Source organism: Hippichthys cyanospilos, chromosome 9, assembly GCF_059441005.1.
Source record: "Hippichthys cyanospilos isolate Australia breed blue-spotted pipefish chromosome 9, RoL_Hcya_1.0, whole genome shotgun sequence".
Classification (NCBI taxonomy): Eukaryota; Metazoa; Chordata; class Actinopteri; order Syngnathiformes; family Syngnathidae; genus Hippichthys; species Hippichthys cyanospilos.
The window spans coordinates 21,525,985-21,543,302 of record NC_142377.1 but is presented as its reverse complement, the minus strand read 5'-3'; the positions used below and the strand labels follow the sequence as shown (position 1 = coordinate 21,543,302).

The 17,318-nt window shown below is 41.0% G+C and overlaps 3 protein-coding genes across 7 annotated transcripts in view; 2 read left to right on the top strand and 1 right to left on the bottom strand.

Moving 5' to 3' along the window:
* cacna2d2a (calcium voltage-gated channel auxiliary subunit alpha2delta 2a) overlaps nucleotides 1–4,879 on the top strand; it is a 134,793-nt gene extending 129,914 nt beyond the window's left edge. For all 3 annotated transcript variants that reach the window (XM_088422675.1, XM_088422674.1, XM_088422673.1), the window contains one exon: nucleotides 364–4,879. In XM_088422675.1, coding sequence (XP_088278801.1) covers nucleotides 364–486 — 123 coding nt within the window. In that variant the 3' untranslated portion in view covers nucleotides 487–4,879. The remainder of the gene's footprint in view (nucleotides 1–363) is intronic.
* Nucleotides 739–9,569, bottom strand: abhd14b (abhydrolase domain containing 14B). 3 transcript variants are annotated; one of them, XM_088422679.1, is made up of 5 exons: nucleotides 9,527–9,569; nucleotides 7,449–7,663; nucleotides 6,221–6,462; nucleotides 4,939–5,119; nucleotides 739–1,095 (listed from the first exon to the last, which is right to left on the bottom strand). In XM_088422679.1, the coding sequence occupies exons 1-4, from the start codon at nucleotides 9,550–9,552 to the stop codon at nucleotides 4,940–4,942; spliced, it is 663 nt and encodes a 220-aa protein (XP_088278805.1). In that variant the 5' UTR covers nucleotides 9,553–9,569; the 3' UTR covers nucleotides 739–1,095; nucleotide 4,939. The 3 variants fall into 3 exon arrangements, with proteins under 3 accessions (XP_088278805.1, XP_088278806.1, XP_088278807.1); XM_088422680.1 differs by lacking the exon at nucleotides 9,527–9,569 and adding an exon at nucleotides 8,345–8,465; XM_088422681.1 differs by lacking the exon at nucleotides 9,527–9,569 and adding an exon at nucleotides 8,175–8,336.
* mst1 (macrophage stimulating 1) lies at nucleotides 8,581–16,287 on the top strand. Its single transcript, XM_088422676.1, has 18 exons — nucleotides 8,581–8,792; nucleotides 9,563–9,707; nucleotides 9,856–9,971; nucleotides 10,044–10,158; nucleotides 10,623–10,759; nucleotides 11,261–11,381; nucleotides 11,442–11,560; nucleotides 12,090–12,264; nucleotides 12,583–12,713; nucleotides 12,780–12,882; nucleotides 13,151–13,287; nucleotides 13,378–13,410; nucleotides 13,629–13,743; nucleotides 13,859–13,936; nucleotides 14,049–14,195; nucleotides 14,271–14,377; nucleotides 15,145–15,284; nucleotides 16,036–16,287. Exons 1-18 carry the CDS (start codon nucleotides 8,702–8,704, stop codon nucleotides 16,195–16,197), a joined length of 2,172 nt encoding a protein of 723 aa, XP_088278802.1. The 5' UTR covers nucleotides 8,581–8,701; the 3' UTR covers nucleotides 16,198–16,287.
* The last annotated feature ends 1,031 nt before the right edge of the window (nucleotides 16,288–17,318 follow it).

Below are 17,318 nucleotides of genomic sequence, written 5' to 3'. Positions count from 1 at the left end.
AGCAGTTTAGCCTTCAATCAACTGTTAACATTCAGAGTGTTATTTTGCTATCAACTCATGCTTGATTATCATCTTGGCAGGTAATGAATATTCATCAGAAATAGTAACTGGAGACATGGCAAGATGTAAATTGCTATGCAAATCCTAAACCATTACCACAACCTCATTTCCTATCAAGGTTACTGTCGCGCTTTATATTTGCATGTTGCAAACTCCATAGAAACTATAGGCCCTGCAATTCCAAATTGTATATTTTCCCCATTTTCAAAAATCGTAAATAACCTCATGTCGGCCCGCATTATGACTATGAATAAGAATCAAAAGCACCGTGTCAGTATTGACTGAATGTTTGTCCTTCCCCAGGAGAACACGTCAGACTGTGGGCGGGGCCACTCCTTCCGTCCGTCCCGCGTGACTTTGCTGCTGATTCAACTGTTTGTGCTTTACCCTGTCATCAGCCCCCACGCTCACTCTCTACTACATTAATCTCATCGGTCGCGCACACATGCACACACACACTTTGTAGCTGTCCTGTGCTTCTCATACGTGGCCCCTTTGCCCCTCACCACCACCATCGTCTGACGTAGTCTCATAGGCAATGATGGGCAATGACGGAAGCCCTGAGTGCCGCCGTCTAGCCAGCTTCACTTCTGTGTCCTCGGCCAAGGTTATGCGCACAAGAAGAGACCCCCACCCCCCTCCACAAATCTCCCCAAAAACTCCTAAATGTCACTCGTGTCATGAGAAGTCCAAACTTTTTATTTTTGCTTTTCTTTTTCCACCAAAAAAGGGACGATACGTTTAATTTATGCACTACTATATCTACTTGCCAAAATGAGATAGACTTTCATGTGGTCTTATTTTTCTAGCCAAAAAAAACACAAGAAAAATGGCTTAATGAGAGGGATTCAAAAAATATGTATTGTCATGATGTGCTCATATTCGCTACAGGAAAGCTCACGCTCTTAATAACACAGCTGTGATGTTTCAATTATTACTAGCGAACAGTGTGGTGTAGTGTTATATATTACCAACAAAAAAGAACCTCTCTGACCTCCATTTATACCAACATCACCTCAGTCAGTCCTCATGAGGCTGTGAAGAAAGACAAGAGAAAAATGCTATCAGGATGACAAACTTAGAAAATCATGACTAAAAAAAATGCTTGGAACATGCGAGGGTGTCAAATCATAACATTACAAGAAAAAGTTGATAGGTTGCGGGAATATATTTGGAAGATTAAAATTAGATTATTTCACAAGAAAGTTGTGATATGAAAAGAATCCAATTTCAAGGTCATGCGAATGAATGGAGAATATTACAAGAATGAAGCCTTAATTTTGGGGAAACTATTAGTATCCTAAAATGTGTCGAATAATAAATTATAACTATTATAATGTACCAAAAAATCCAAACTTTACAAGAATAAAGTCATAATTTAATGTGAAAAAATGAAATTAATTAATAAAATTTTATTTCTACAAGTTAAAGAAACGGTTGTCTTATGAGAGAAAAGTTGTAATATTATGAAATTAATTCCAAAATAGTGCAAGAAAATATTAAAAACAGAAAGAATGTCTGGAAGACCAAAGTTGTAATATTACAAGAAAAAACAAAACATAATTTACAGACCGAAAACAAAGGTGCAATAAGAGAAAATTACACAATAACATGAGCTAAGAAAAATGTCACAATTTTAGCATTGCAGGAATATCTGAGAAATAAGTCAGTATTCTAAAAGGAAATAAGTAATATGGTGTGAATAAAGTCTGATTTCTGAGAGTAAATCTGGTATATGACAAGATTTAAATCATAATTTTACAGGAATAAAGTCTGAATATTACAAAAAAAACTTTTAGTGTTTCAGGAATTAAGTTGTAATATAGGAAAATGTCATCACTTTGCAACACTGAAACCAGAAAAGAAAAAATATGAGAAAAAGTTGGTGTAATACTGTGAGAATAGTCAAAATATTTAAAGAATAAACGCTCACATTTGATGAGGAAAAACATCCGACATGTCACTTGTTACGAAAACAACTTTTCCTCGTAATATCGCAACGTTATTCTCGCAACGTTACGTTCGTTTTCATGGGGACTTTACAATTTCTTTCCTTTTTGGTAGTCCACAGGAGGCCGTGCGTGTCCAAGCTAAACGACATTCCGTCATAAGTTGTGCATCGCTTGCATCATTCTCCGGCAGGGTGGTCAAGGCCTTAAGGCGCCGTCCCCAAAACGCGGCCTCGCGCAGTCATTAGTCAGCGCCTGTCACGTGATCGTCCTTTTAGACTGTTTAGGAGCCGCTCTGTTTCATAATAGTGCCTTGGCGCACTTTGCGGTGGACAAACATAGCGACTGTATGGTATAGTTGTTTATTTGTAATCAAGCGGCCATCTTGGAGAGGGATCAGCTTTAGGTCGAGCGGCCGTCACGTGACAGCAAAGTCACGTGTAGCGGTACGATCGGTAGGCTATCCGCACACACACACTTCAACTGGCTTTACGCTGCAGGCTCAAGTGCAAAATTTCCCATTGAATGCCAAAAATCCCATTTTCTTGACATTTCAAGGAACGCGAGTATCCATCTAGACCACGCTGACACCTTTGCTTTGGGTGAAGTTGATTGACAGTGGATTTTTTTTTTTTTAAAGTGTGTATTTGTGATTACAACATGGCGATACGTCCTACTCACGAAAAGTTTGGGATTCGGGGATTTCGGGTACAATTTGAAAGTTGAACCTAAAATTCCCTTGGCCTTTCCTGAACTTTTTAAATGTACACCAAAATTTACAAAATGTGTTTTATTTGGTGAATTAAAACAATCGACACATTGGCTTGGTTAGACAATTGTTCATTTGTAGCTTGTGTTGACACAACAGAGACTGGAAAAGTCACAGAAAGGCACGGTGACGTCCTTAAACATTTTCCACTTGCAGCGTAAATCCAGCCTTATTGGGCCATCTTTGTTTTTGTTTTGTTTTTGGGCCACTTGACTGCTCTAGTTCTGCCTGTGTTACGTGTGAATGTGTGAGTGCGTTTGTGTGTGTGCATTAATCGAGTGGAATGTCTTTAAAGTGATACGTGTGATGCGAGGGCTGCTAGTTTTTTTTTATGTTCCTGTTTGTGTGTCGCAATGAACACAATCTAGTGTTATGGACGTTGAAAAAAAAGAAAAAAAAAGGCGCATCCATGCTTTTTGGATTGACAGAATGTGTTAGTCGGTCGGTGTTTTGAGTTTTTGAATCGCAACAGAAAAATGACGCCTCTCTATTTGATTGCCTTAGCGTCACGCACAACAGAGCTCTGATCCCCCCGCACAACCCCACCATCTTTTCGATCATTAACGGAGTAAATAATGATGAGTAAGTCGTGTATATTTGGATTTTCGCTGTTGTATTTCTGAAACATTTGGATGATTTAAAATATGTCCTGGTCCCAAAGACCAATAACAGCACTGAATGCTTGAAGTATAGCCCCGCACAAGCAGGGCTGGACTGGCAAGGAGAAGGAAAAAAAACGGTCCAGTCATCTTGTTTGGTTCAGATTGATGTCTAAATTGTAAATGAACTAATGGGCTGCTCCCTCCAAATTGTGGGCTAGTCTCTTGGGGTAAAATGGAGGAGAAAATTAAATAGCACCCCATCAGCCCACCGGTTATTTGCCCTGATGTTTGATTGCCAGTCGAGCCCTGCAGCTAATTTACATAGCTGCTGTTTTTCCCCCGTTCATTTCTAATACATGCATTATGAAACATTCCGGGCAACGGACTGACATGTTTTAATTTTTAAAAGAAACCGTTTGCAATTGAGTTTGCAATGATCAAGAAAAGTCCAAAAACAAAACTCTTAAGACAGGATGGCAAGACGCTAACGCGCGGCATCAGTCGCGCTCAAATGTAGCCACCTAGCATTATGACATCATGTCAAATCATCTGTCATTTAGCCAGTTAAACAAAAATAAATACAAATCAAATCTTTGTCGTTGGTTTTATTTTTCCTTTAATTTTGCATACATGCTTGGAAAATAAACACCGACGAAACAAATTGGCTCTGTTTAAATGTTAATTGAAATGGTTAGGGGAAAAAAAAACATAAACAACATTCATGCAATTTCTTTTTAGTTTCTGACACTTCTGGATAAATCGATTTACATTATTACTGTTTCTGAGAAGGTGACCAATGAAAGTTTATTAAGATTCTTTGTGCATCTGGCACTTTTAGACAGTTATACTTGGGCAAATTAAAGATGTTCTTGTGAAACAAATGTAACAGAAAAGGGAAACAAGTCATTGTGTCAGTATTGCTCACGTAAGGTTTAGCATGTCTCTTGCAATTTGACGTTTGCCAAAAATCAAATTGCGATGAAGTGGGAGACAGCTAGTTTAAAAAAAAAAAAAAAAAAAATCGAAAGGGGAGGCGGGCTGCATTCGCGTGTGTGGGGGGGACAGCGTGTATGTGATTGTGTAGTGTGTAGTCTGGTGCTACGTGACCATGTTTGACAAAAGTGTGTGTTTAAAAGAAAATAACATTTAGAGAAAACAAGTCGGAATCAGTCAAAGTGAAGTCAGTACATATATCTAAATATAAATATAGGAAAAGAGCACTGTTGATAAGTTTGAGGTCTGAAGTCCAAACAGAGTTTTATTTTGTATTCTTTATCGTGGGTGAGCGAGTGCGTGTCTGTGTGAGTGGATGACTTGAACTCCTTTGTTTTGTTTGTCGCTCCATTCTTTTTGTACAGATGAAGCTCGGAAAAAAAAAGAGGAAAAAAAAAGAGGGGCAAACTTTGTAAAATATTGTGTCTGTGACTCCTTGTAAAATATTTTCAAATTGTTTATTACAGAGAATCAGTTAATAAATAATGTTCATATTTTTCACTTCACCTCAATGTGTGGTGTTTTTTTTTTTTTTTTTGTAACCCAACGTGTACACGTGCAGTACCTCAGAGTTTAGCAAGAAAGTCCGTAAGAAGCCGGTGCCACGCGTCCGGGTCGTCGAGATAGCAGGCGTGCCCCGCCCCTTTCATCACCGCCACGCTGTGATTTGCCAGCTGGCTCAGGTTGCGGAACGACACCTGCCCGAGCTCAGTGTCCCCATCGCCGTAGACAATCATTGACGGCACCTGGTGTGACAAAATATTGACTCATTTAGTAATTTAGAAAATTATGTTTTGATTAAGAACCCTCAAAATGATCATCTAACCTTGACATTATGCTCCGCCCATATTAGGTGCATGAGCAGAAATGTTTCACGACTTAAATGCTAAATCTTAGATGTCAAAGTCCAGGCCACGAGGGCTGGCACCCTGCACGTTTTCGATGCTTCCCTCCAAACACTCGAGGTTCTAATCATTAGGATCACTTTAAAGCTCCCGCAGAGCTTCCTGATGAGCTAATCATTTGAATCAGGTGTTCTGAGGAGAGGAACCTGGAAAACGGGAGGGGAATCCGGACAGTTTTCAAAAGAAACTATCAAGATTCAGATCATACATACAGTACAACGGAAATATCGTAAATCCCCTAATTCTCCAAGGTGCTTCCCCACAAAAGAAGGCCAAAAGTATAGGTGAGTAATATAAACTGTACCTTTTTTTTTTTTTTTGGACACCATTCAAGGAAGATTGATGTCAGTCACGTGTCAAGTTTTAAGAAACAAACGTGCATTTATATATCTGCCGTATTTTATATATATATATATATATATATATATATATATATATATATATATATATATATATATATATATAAAAGCCTCCTTTATGTACCAATATTGTACATGTTACATATTTATATGTAGGAATATTGATTATCTCATAGTTAGAGTATGAGTTTTGAAGTCCAAAATATGTCCAAAATCGACAATATTTCCAATTTTGAATGGCAGTAATTGAGCCCCAACATGGGATAAATTTGACATGTGTGGCATATTGAAAGTCGTCATGTTTTGACAATCTACAGTATTTTAGCCTCCTAGTGTTTTTTGTATGTCTATGACATCACATGTCAAAAACATCAAAAAGCCTGAGTTGGGTCAAAATTGACCCCAGGGGTTAAAGGTGCGTCTTATACATAGGGGCATCTTATGTTTGGGGAATTACAGTGATTAATTATTTCGAGTACGACCCATGCGAACTAGTGGCGGTTGTTGCACGGCCTGATACTGGGCCACGGGCCGGTGGTTGGGGACCCCTGCGCTAAACGATAATAAAAAAATACTACTTGACCTTGACACTGCGGTACTGTTGCGCGCTGATCTTTTCGGTGCAGATAGGCGCGATGGGAATGTAGGCCCTGAGCAAGTGCTGGTGCTCTAATAGGAAGGGGAGCGAATACATTCCACTGAGCGACGGGCTGATCAGCACCACCGGGCTCAGCTGCAGTCGCTCGCACACGTCCGCGAGGAACGCGGCGGGGGCCATGTCGCCCATGGCCGCCGGCGCTTTGGCTGTGCTGGAGCGGCCCAGTCCTGTAGACAAGCAGGTTTTACTTGAACTATGACCAACCATCACAAAAAAAAGTTCAGACTACAAAACACATCTGATTGAAAGCCGCAACGGCTAAATACAGTAAAATTCCTCTACAACAAAACCAGCATGTGCAAAAATACCTACCAGTTCGGGCTGCACGATTATGGCCAAAATAATAATATTGGTTTGGTCAATATTGAAATCACGATTATTAGTCATGATTATTCATCATGTTTGGTCAAACATATCTATTAATTACCCCTTTAAAAAAAAAAAGCGGAATACCAACTAGGCTTCAAGACTTGATACTTACAACTAAAAATAAACTAAAATAAATTGAGTCAATAATAATTAAAATAAATGGTATACAGGGCAACACAGCTAATTCTGACTGCAAACCAATGAAAAAAATGAAGCCTACTTAAAACCAAGCACATCATTTAGTTTTAAGCAAATTTTAATCAATTAGCAGTCAAAATGTAATTTTCAGTCATTTCGAACAGAATTGATTCCAATTTTTTGTCCATGGGATTTTTCAAAATGGGTCTCAATTGACAGGTAGCACTGAATATATTAGGAATCAGGTGAGAAACTAAACGCCATTTCACACTGGTAAATAATATATTAGGGTGAGAAAAGCTGAGGTCATGCAAATGTGAGAAACATTGCCCCCTGGTGGGAAGATGACAAAGTGCTTGATTTGACATGTAACATGTCCAGCTTTTTAAATGTTAATATCGCAGAGGATCAGCTTAATTTATCTTCACCTTTATCTACACCTGAGCACATGATGTCATCTTCAGTCAGCAGTATGTAGTAAAATGCATTTTTAAAGGTATTAATTTCGTCTAAATTTGTCTAAATGTCATCAGTCACATACACTTCAAGTAAAAGTACAAGTATGTCAAATTTCGCCTAACCCAAATGTTGACGAGTGATATGGATGAAGTTTGATGGATGACCGACTGTTTCCTGTGTCTCTCACCCGGGAGGTCAATGGCGACCGCTCGGCAGCCGACGTCAGCTAGCGTGTGAAGAGTGCCGATGCCGAGCCAATTTTCTGATGAAAAGCGCCGACCGTGAAGAAGCAAAATGGACATCTTGACGTCTCCCGAGGATGGTCGACTTTCTCTGTAGAAGAGTGGCGATGTGCAACCTTGCACCTCCACGCTGCCCTCGGTCAACTCTACCTGGGACATTCTTAACAAACACACAAGCGATGATTACGGTACATAGTATGCATTGAGGCCCAACCAACATGGATGTTTTTAGGCAGATACAGTTTTGATACTTACATACTTAACTTTTAAGTGTCTGGCTAAAGGAGGGTCTAAAAATGGATGGTACTAAATAAAACATTCAACACAAACAAGACACTTTCACAAGAGGCTTGTTAGCTCATTAGCTAGGACTTGATAATTATAGGGAAAAAATAATCACAATTACAGTATTTTGATCGTTATTGAAATCGCAATAACTTATACTACCCCCTGGTGGCCAAGGTATGTGCATCAAAAGGAGCACAATATTATTGGGGGAAAATAACATACTGAACACAATTTCACTTTTTAGCATTTCATTTAATTGTTGTGTCACTTGGGAACTGTTCTCAATCCCTCCTGAAAAATTTCGAATAGATTTTTTACATTTAAGGACCATCAAACGTGTCGTTTGTAGAGGTAAAGCGAATAAAAAAAAGTTACCACCTTACCCGGAAGCACTGACACAAAATGTTGACTTAAAACCTCAATCATAAAAAGAAACTTAAAAAAAATCGTCAATGCGGAATTGTGTCGGTTTCATCCATTTTTAAATTCGCGAGAAGTTCCGAAGTGCGGTCAAAAAGCCCTTTTCAACCGCAGATACAAGTATTGTTTTTACCTTAAGATGTTTGTGAGGAAATTAAAAAAGTTCGCAAACTTGTTGCGCTTCCGCTTGTTTTCCGGGTTAAAAACTGACGAGAGCAACAAAAAATGCAGGTCTCCTCAAACGCTCTCATCGCCCTCTAGAGGGAGAGAATTGCAGCACACCTGAGCAGACACTGATGTGCCACTCTTGATTAATCATTAATAAACCTTATTGATCTCTTGTGATTTTGTTTGTATGAAGGCCTCCTTGTTTTAACAGAGACTCAGTGTCCAGTGTTCCATGTTCTGAAAAGTGTTGTCCGTTATCCTCAGTTGTGCGTCTTCCTCTTATGGCGCAACTTACTTTTTAAATCAAGGAAACGCGATCTGAATGAGACATCTTCATTTTGCCAATCTTTGTCTCCCAGCAATGCTGCTGCTGGTGGTGCTGTGTTTTTTCCTGACGTCAGGCCTTGTCGCTGGTGAGTTTCTCAATTTTTTAAACTGAAAAGTAGTTTTAATTTGTTTAAATTCACATTGGGAAGGTGGATATGCGAATATATATGACCTCAAAATAAGTTCCCTCCACTCGCTTAATAATCAGTAATCATGTAAATAAATAGTCTGACGTCCAAAGGTCGGCTACAGGGGTACCTCGCACCAACTGCACTCCGTTTCATGTGCACAATTATTTATTGACAATATAAATTGTCTGAAGCGAACATGAAATTTAAGTTTATACTATGTATAGTATGTATATGGTGTTTTCAACAGTGATTGTTTGACCAATTGGAACTATTATAAGAAATTTCATCAAATCATTTTAACTAATCATTTTATTTATTCATCATTATGTATAATTGATTTGTGTGCATCATTATTTTATCTATGTTTTTTTTCATATTTGTTTTATTATTTGTCATATTGCAATATGTTTATATTTTAATGCATTTTTGCTATTCAACTTATTTTACTATAAATTGATTTGTTTTTGTTTTTTTCATGTTTTCAAACGTCATCATTTGAGAAAAAATACGTAGTCATAACGTTTAACAAGTTAAACAATCATCTGTTCAGGAAATGCAAGTTAAATTTGACAGCTAAAAATATTTTCACACCAAATAGAGTTAATCATTGCGTATAAAGCATATATCCATGCGTACTAACTCTGGCGGAATGATTTTGCCTCCGATTAATCATGCATCATGAAGCTTACATTGTGCGCCGGGTGATCTGATGCATTTCAACTCAGGTTACCGCAGTCCCCTGAATGATTTCCAGCGCTCGGAGGGCCGAGAGCTGGTCCCCACCTCCTGGAACTCTGCCCATGTTGTCACGTTGTCGGTCCTCAACGTCGAGGAGTGCGCCGCTCACTGCTCGCTCTCGCTAGATTGCAGGTACATTGTACTGTGCTTTGAAAAAATGCTCCAAGAACAGCGCTCAACCTTTTGGTGTGTGTCACTGATTCATTCCACAATGGAATACATGTTTTTCTTCTTAAACCTCCATACACAACACAACAACTTGGGTAAATATGTCCGCCAGAGCGTTCAACTATGAAACGCGGCCGTCGGCCACGTGCAAACACCTGCGCTGGGTGGGCGACGGCAGCAACGCGGAGGTGAAGCGCAACGTCAACTGCGACCTTTATGAGAAGAAAGGTAAGAAAAGGATGCGCGACGTCGAGCAAAAACACGCGTCTTTACGACAGCGTGTCTGTGTTTGATGCGCAGTCTACGTTCGCAAGTGCATTGTGGGTAAAGGCGAGGATTACAGGGGTAAAGTGTTCACAACCAGAAGCGGACTCACCTGCCAGCAGTGGTGGTCCAAGTTTCCTCATGATCACAGGTGAGTGGAACTGTATGTAATCATCCATTGTTAGAGCCACTGCGTCACCAAACAGAACAAAGATTTAGAGCAAAATTTAAAACCCTTTGGTTAAGATTTTCCTAAAATCATTAAGCTCCTGAACCATCCGCATGAGGCAGGAGCGCTTTGACGCCAAAGAGACTGAGTGCTGAGTCCAGTCCTCGTTTAACTCACATTCACATGGACTAGTTTTATTGAAAGCTATTGGAGAAATGATGTCATAGTTAAATGAGCTACTGAAAACTAAAGATGGCTAATCTTTTGTTTTGTTTTTACTATAACATTGAGATGAAGTTGGCGATTTGACAGATGTTAGGACCACTTTCAAACAAAACCTTTAGTGGCAACCATTGGGTGCCAGTCATAAATACTATCATCACTTTCCTGCAAAATGTGCAGTTAGCCCAATGTTGCAGTCAGAAGCTGATCCGCGATATGTTCAGGTGGACTCCATCGCCGAGCAACGGTTTGGAGCTGAACTACTGCAGGAATCCAGATGGGGATCGCATCGGACCGTGGTGCTACACCACTGACCCCGAGCGGCGATACGAGAGCTGCAGCATCCCTCAATGCAAAGACGGTAAGTTTGGCACAATCAGAACTTACTCTGCTGTATACTGTACTGTAATAAGTACAGGATTACATTAGGAACTCGTGTGAAATTCGGACAGTCTTGCTGGCAGCCATTTTTCCGTCATCACAACAACAACAATTTTTGGACGTATTGTTTTGATTTTTATTGTTTTGCAGCCGAAAAAGGGAAATTTATTTTTTTTGCCTCTAAATTTTCGGTGGCCAAAAATCGGGTGCATCCCCACTATCAATAAAATGTTAATAATTAAACAGTGAAATTCTCAAACGGCCAGTTATGTGTGTTTTATTCAGCGTTTTTGATTTTTTTAATTACATCAGTGTCATGTAAAAAAAAGGCACATACATAAAAAAAGGCACTGATATTGTATAAGATTAAAATGCATTCTCGCGGAAATGAAAAAGTTAGGGTTGTAAAGTTGCATGGTGTGAAATGAGGGTTTTATTTGATGTTCTATTTTTTCTGCCATGTGCGCGTGCCTGTGCGCAGAGGTGTGCATCACGTGCAACGGCGAGGACTATAGAGGGCAGGTGGACCACACGGCGAGCGGCAGGGAGTGCCAACGCTGGGACCAGCAGTACCCTCACCAACACATCTACCAGCCCGAAAAGTACACGGCAACGATGACGAACGTTGGGCCGTGTCTCCACTTGACGTGTTCTTTCCTCAGGTACCCCGACAAGAGTCTGGACGACAACTACTGCCGGAACCCCGACGCTTCACCCGTGCCGTGGTGCTACACCACCGACCCCGACGTGGAGCGAGAGAGCTGCGAGATCAGCAAGTGCAGTAAGATCACTTTTTTGTGCTGTGCCCAAGGGGTTGACATTTTTGGATTTTTTTATTGTCTTGTTATTTTATTTTTACTTTTTAAATAGGGGGGGGGGGGGGGGGGTACAAATGCTTCTTTTAACATTACAATAACATTTAGTATCAACTAGAATGTTACTGTGATAATAAGATTATTAGTTTACAGATGAGGGGAGCATTTAGTTGCTTTAAAATGTGGATTTTTTCCCCCAAATTTGTAATTGGAGTTGTGCAACTTTGGACTTTCCATGGTTTAGCACTCAGGTTGGATGTTAGGTTGGAGCAATTGCACCATCTTGTGACGTAGGGGAGGCCAGTAACTCATCACCCAAATAGATTGATTTTGAAATTCTGGAAGATCGTCAACTTCAATATTAGTTTCTGTTTTAGTTTTGTTTTTTTTTAATTGTTCTTAGCAAATTTGCCATTGTTGTTGTTGAAATGGTCAGACTGATAAAAAGATTGACTACAACATGGCCCTTTTAGCTTCTTCATGATTTCTCCTCAGCGGAGGTGCGCGTGGAGAAGCGTCAGCGGTCCAGCTTCACCACCAACTGCTTCCGCGGCCGCGGGGAGGACTACCGTGGCAGAGTCAATGAGACCACCTCGGGCATCCCCTGCCAGCGGTGGGATGCGCAATATCCTCACGAGCATCCCTTTTACCCCAACACGTACGAATGCAAGTGCGTGTCAACTTTCATCTTTCATTGGGTGATGGAGTAGGACAAAGCTAAGAAGTAACCAAGTGCAAACATTTTGTTCCTGTTCTCAAGTGTATTGAATCTGTACTTTACATGAGTGTTTATAGTTTCCAACCATTTTTTCTCCATATCTTAGCCTCTATGATGCATTAATGCAGAAGAACTCTGCCAAGCTTGCATTGGCTTGACTTAAGTGTAAATAAATACGCTAAAGACAAACAGCATAGCATGGTAAAAGCTCAGTGTGAGAGCACGAACTAGAAAAGAATGTTTTTAAAAATTTAACTCGCTGCCCTCTAGGGGCCTGGAGGAGAACTACTGCCGCAACCCGGACGGCTCGGAGGCCCCCTGGTGCTTCACGTCAGTGCCAGAGATGAGGACAGCGCTCTGTCTGCAGATCAAGCGCTGTGCGGATGACATTGACGCAGAAGGTATGGGTGCAACCATTAGTATTTTTAAGAAATACCGAAAATAACATTGCGATTAAATATTTTCAGATTGCTACCATGAAAATGGGAGAAACTACCGAGGCATGGTGCGCAAAACACGCAAGGGCATCACCTGCCAAAAGTGGAATGTGAACACGCCTCACCGCACCAAGTATGAATACCGATGTTGGAAGGCACATCAGCAAAATATATTGGAGATACCCCCTGTATAAAATCTTGCATTTGTAAGGTGCAGAGAAGCTAATTTTACATCAAAACCTCAACCGGGAAAGTGCTAACATTTTGTGCAAATCATTTCAATGGTGTAATAGGATACAAGGGGGAACTAAACTTGTTTACAATACATTAGTGGGATTTGATTACGAGACAGTAACTACAGTACTTTCATATCGCCTACTGATCAGCGTATGATTCACCAGAATCAATCCCAGGACACATCCCGAAGCCAACTTGACCGAGAATTACTGTCGTAACCCAGACGGGGACCAGCACGGACCCTGGTGCTACACCATCGACCCTAAAACCGAGTTTGACTACTGTGCCATCAAGCAGTGCGGTAATTAACAGTATTTTTTGTATTCTTGCTGTTCGTTCATGCAAAAGATGACAACAAAGCTTGTGAAAACTATTTTTATCTTTCAAACAGCTGGGGAGAAAGTATCACTGACCGAATCAGTAGGTATGTTACAGAATTCAAACCTTTTTAAACAGTACAATTTTATGCAGGTTTTTTTTTCACATTAAAAAACATGTTACTATTTTTTCAAAAATGCCATAATCTCCAGCTCACCTGCCATCCTGATGAGGACAACGCCTGTACAAAACGGATGTTTGTAATATATGACATTATTATTATTGCTACATTCATAGTGTGAGTCCAATTATTTGCCGACACAGTGAAAGTTGAGTTCAGTGAGTGTGGGAAAAGAGATGACCGCTTCCAGCGTACCAGATTACGCATCGTAAACGGGATACCTGGGAACTCGCCGTGGACGGTTAGCCTCAGAGACAGGTGAGAGCATATTTGTGTGTGTGTGCGTGCGTGCGTGTTGATAAAAATGAGACCTAGTTCCTTTGTGATGATCTTGCTCAAGAAAAACACTCCACATTTGAACTCGATCCGACAGGAAAGGAAACCATTTTTGCGGAGGCACCCTGGTGGACGCCAGATGGGTGATCAGCACCAAACAGTGTTTCTCATCCTGGTAATGCTTTGCTTCGGTCACCTAACCAAATGTTTGTCACATCTACTTAAGAAATGTATCACGACAGCACTTAATGTCGTAAAAGTCTCAAATTTCGTTTTTTCCTGCTCAGCTATGTGGATCTTCCCGGCTACTCTGCCATGCTGGGCACCTTGTTCCGCGACCCGCAGGATGACGAACCCGGCGTGCAGACCATCCCCCTCACCAAGATCGTCTGCGGACCCTCCGAGTCTCAGCTGGTCATGCTGCAGCTGGAATCGTGCGTACACGCTCGCATGTATACGCACGCACACGGCCGCATTCCACCTGACGCCGTTCTCCGTTGTGTCCTCAGCCCTGCCCAGTTTAACGAGCGCGTCTCTCAGATCTGTCTTCCCCCTGAACGTTACATTGTGGCTGAGGGGACCATTTGCGAGATAGCAGGATGGGGCGAGACCAGAGGCAAGTCATAATACAGTGAAAATAAAAGAGTTCATAACAAAAAGTGCTTGAGATGACGAGTGACCCGATCGTGTATTCAAAACAACCAAACAATGTCGTCATAAGAAGCCGGCTCACATTTAGTAGAAAATGCCATTGACATCTTATCGATAGAAGCAACTGCTATTTGAACACAAACGGTGGAGCAAAACATGTGCACAGAAAGAAATGTTCACAGGAATTACTAGTAGCAGTAGAGGAAGTCTGTTTTTTTGTTTGTGCCTACTTGTAATCTACTATCAGCCATTTTGCCATCCATTTAGATCTTGGCGGCTGTGTTTTGAGTTAGCGTATTTTGAGGGTGCAGTGCATTTCTTAGCTGTTATGGAACCCGTACTCTGACAACCGCAGCAAAAGTATCATTTCTACTATGTCGCCCCTTGAAAGGACACATTTCAACACCCACATGTGTGGCTGTACTAATTTGTCAAATATCGTATATCTGAAATGATCAGATTATAGTCATCACTTATGCATTTCCTCGTGAGAAAAGAATGACAATTCCTGGAACTCCGTACAACATCATTCTCAGATCTGCTCACTATGAGTTGTTTCTGAAATGGTGACCTTCAAGCGTAGCTCACCAAAACCGTGCAATTGTATCTAATGAACTATCCCTTCTATTATTGAGTCTTGTGTTCTCCTGGAGAACGACAAGGCTTTCGACTCCATTCAACATCTGCCCAGCTTCTGGTTCTGCCAAGTGATTTCTTCGCTTTCCTTTCAAGGCACCGGAGACGAGACCGTCCTTAATGTTGCCCAGATACCGGTGCTTGGCAATAAGGACTGCAACAAATACTTCCGAGGTCGTGTCCGGGAGAACGAGATGTGCACCAGCTCCTTTCAGGGAGGGGTCGGTGCTTGTGAGGTGTGTGACCACAGGGAATAGACGCATCATTTTTACTGTGCCTCTATTTTTTTTCTAAATCTATATTTGACGTGTTTTGACGAAACCAGGCTTATGTCAGTGATATTAGTTTTAGGTTATTGATAAAAAATATATGTTAACCCTGGAAATGTCCATTTTTAGATTTATACCAACATCGTCTGAAGTTTGACGCCGGAAAGTTAAAATCGAAGTGTATGAAAATAAGAGATGAGTAGATGATGCGCGGCCTTGGTCTGACAAGCTAGCTAGCGCGTTACTATAAAGTTGCCACTGAATGACCCGAGTCCCACATCTCATTTCACAAACGAGTTACATGAATTGACAAAGCAACCATGAAAGTAGGAAACTCCAATAACGTGACCCTGTAGCACACAGATGTCGAACTCCAGACCCGCTCTCTCTCATACACACCTGATTCAAATGACTAGAATCGTTTTCAGAGCTTGTTAATGAGCTAATGGTTCGAATCAGAGGAGAAAATAAAAAGCCTGTTAGAACAGAAGAAGATTCTAGGAATATGTTGACTTCCATTCAAAAGGAGTATGAATTTGACTGGTTAATCTTTAACAAAGCCACATCCCCAGTTATGGGGTTTGAAGGACTTATGCAAGCATCACATTATTTGTTCATTTTACTTCCCTTCACAGTCTTATTCTTTTTATAATAAATCAAAATTTAAACTGAGCTGTGCAGATGTTTTTTTTTTTAATCAGTATTCATATGCCCGCAGAGGGACTACGGCGGCCCACTGGCATGCCAGAACCACGACTGCTGGGTCCTGGAGGGCGTGATCATCCCCATGCGGCGCTGCGGACACCCGGGCCAACCCAGCATCTTCATCCGCGTGTCGGTCTACGTGGATTGGATCAAGAAGGTCATGGGCTTCGCTTAGGGAAGCGCAGAAGGGGGAAGTCAGTTGTTTGTCTTTATGTTTTTTGCCTTTTTTATGAATGCTTACAACATGAAACGATGAGAAACGGTGGTATCTTGACTTGTTTTTGCTCCTCGTGTACAAACTCAGTTTTCATCAATGAATTAAAACTAATCGGCTCCACAGTTTAATCGCTGGAGATGCGGTCACTTTTGGCCCTTCGTGTCGCCTGTCACTGTACGTGGCAGTGAGCTCAAGTCAAAACTTGGGTAATTTAGATTGTTTTGGGTGGTCAAGTTTACTGTCAAACTATAACATTAAACAACAAGAATAACACCTATTTAAAACAGCCAAACAACTGCTTAACGAAAGGTTGCACATAACGCTACCTCTGATTAGCATCTATGTTTTAACCCTGTAAGCAACGGATTGCACGTAAAATTGTTCACCAACACAAGTAGACTGACAATATCATGTAAGAAGTAATATTAGTGCAGTACTGATGATTTGAAAGAGATGTTTAGATGCTGTGTGGTGCCTTCTGCGATACGATTGGCTGCTGCAAAGGGGCAAGGCCACCACATCAATTGGGATTCATACTGCTTCAGCAAAAGAGCATATCTGCTTTTGGGATCAAGGTTTGCTCGATGCAGTGTGACAAAAACTGTATCATCCGATTTAATGATCTCACGACTGTATGTTTATATAAGGTACCACCACTGTGTGTGACTTAGTAACCGCTCTGCTTTATGGCATGCACCAACTAACTCCCCTGACTGAAGCCCCACAGCACCCTGTGTGCACCCCCTCAGCCAATTCCCATTTGCGCCCAGCCCCACCCTTCACTCTCTCCGAAAGGAATCCCTCTTGAGTCGGTTCCCCCAACCTCTAAAGACTTGCCTTTGTGTCTAATGCCCCCACTGTATGCGCTGCACATTCTTTCTGATTCTATAGGAGGATTTTTGGAATTCGGTTGAAATAATCCTCAAGATCACAGGAGTCCTAACTAAAATCTCCGTTGTTCCACGTTCAGAATTCTTTTGTTTTATTGACAGTCAAATTTAAACACAATGTCATTTGGGGGAATTTTGTTTGATGATGCTGCCAGGAATGAATAAGAACGCTCTGTCACTTTCACTTAG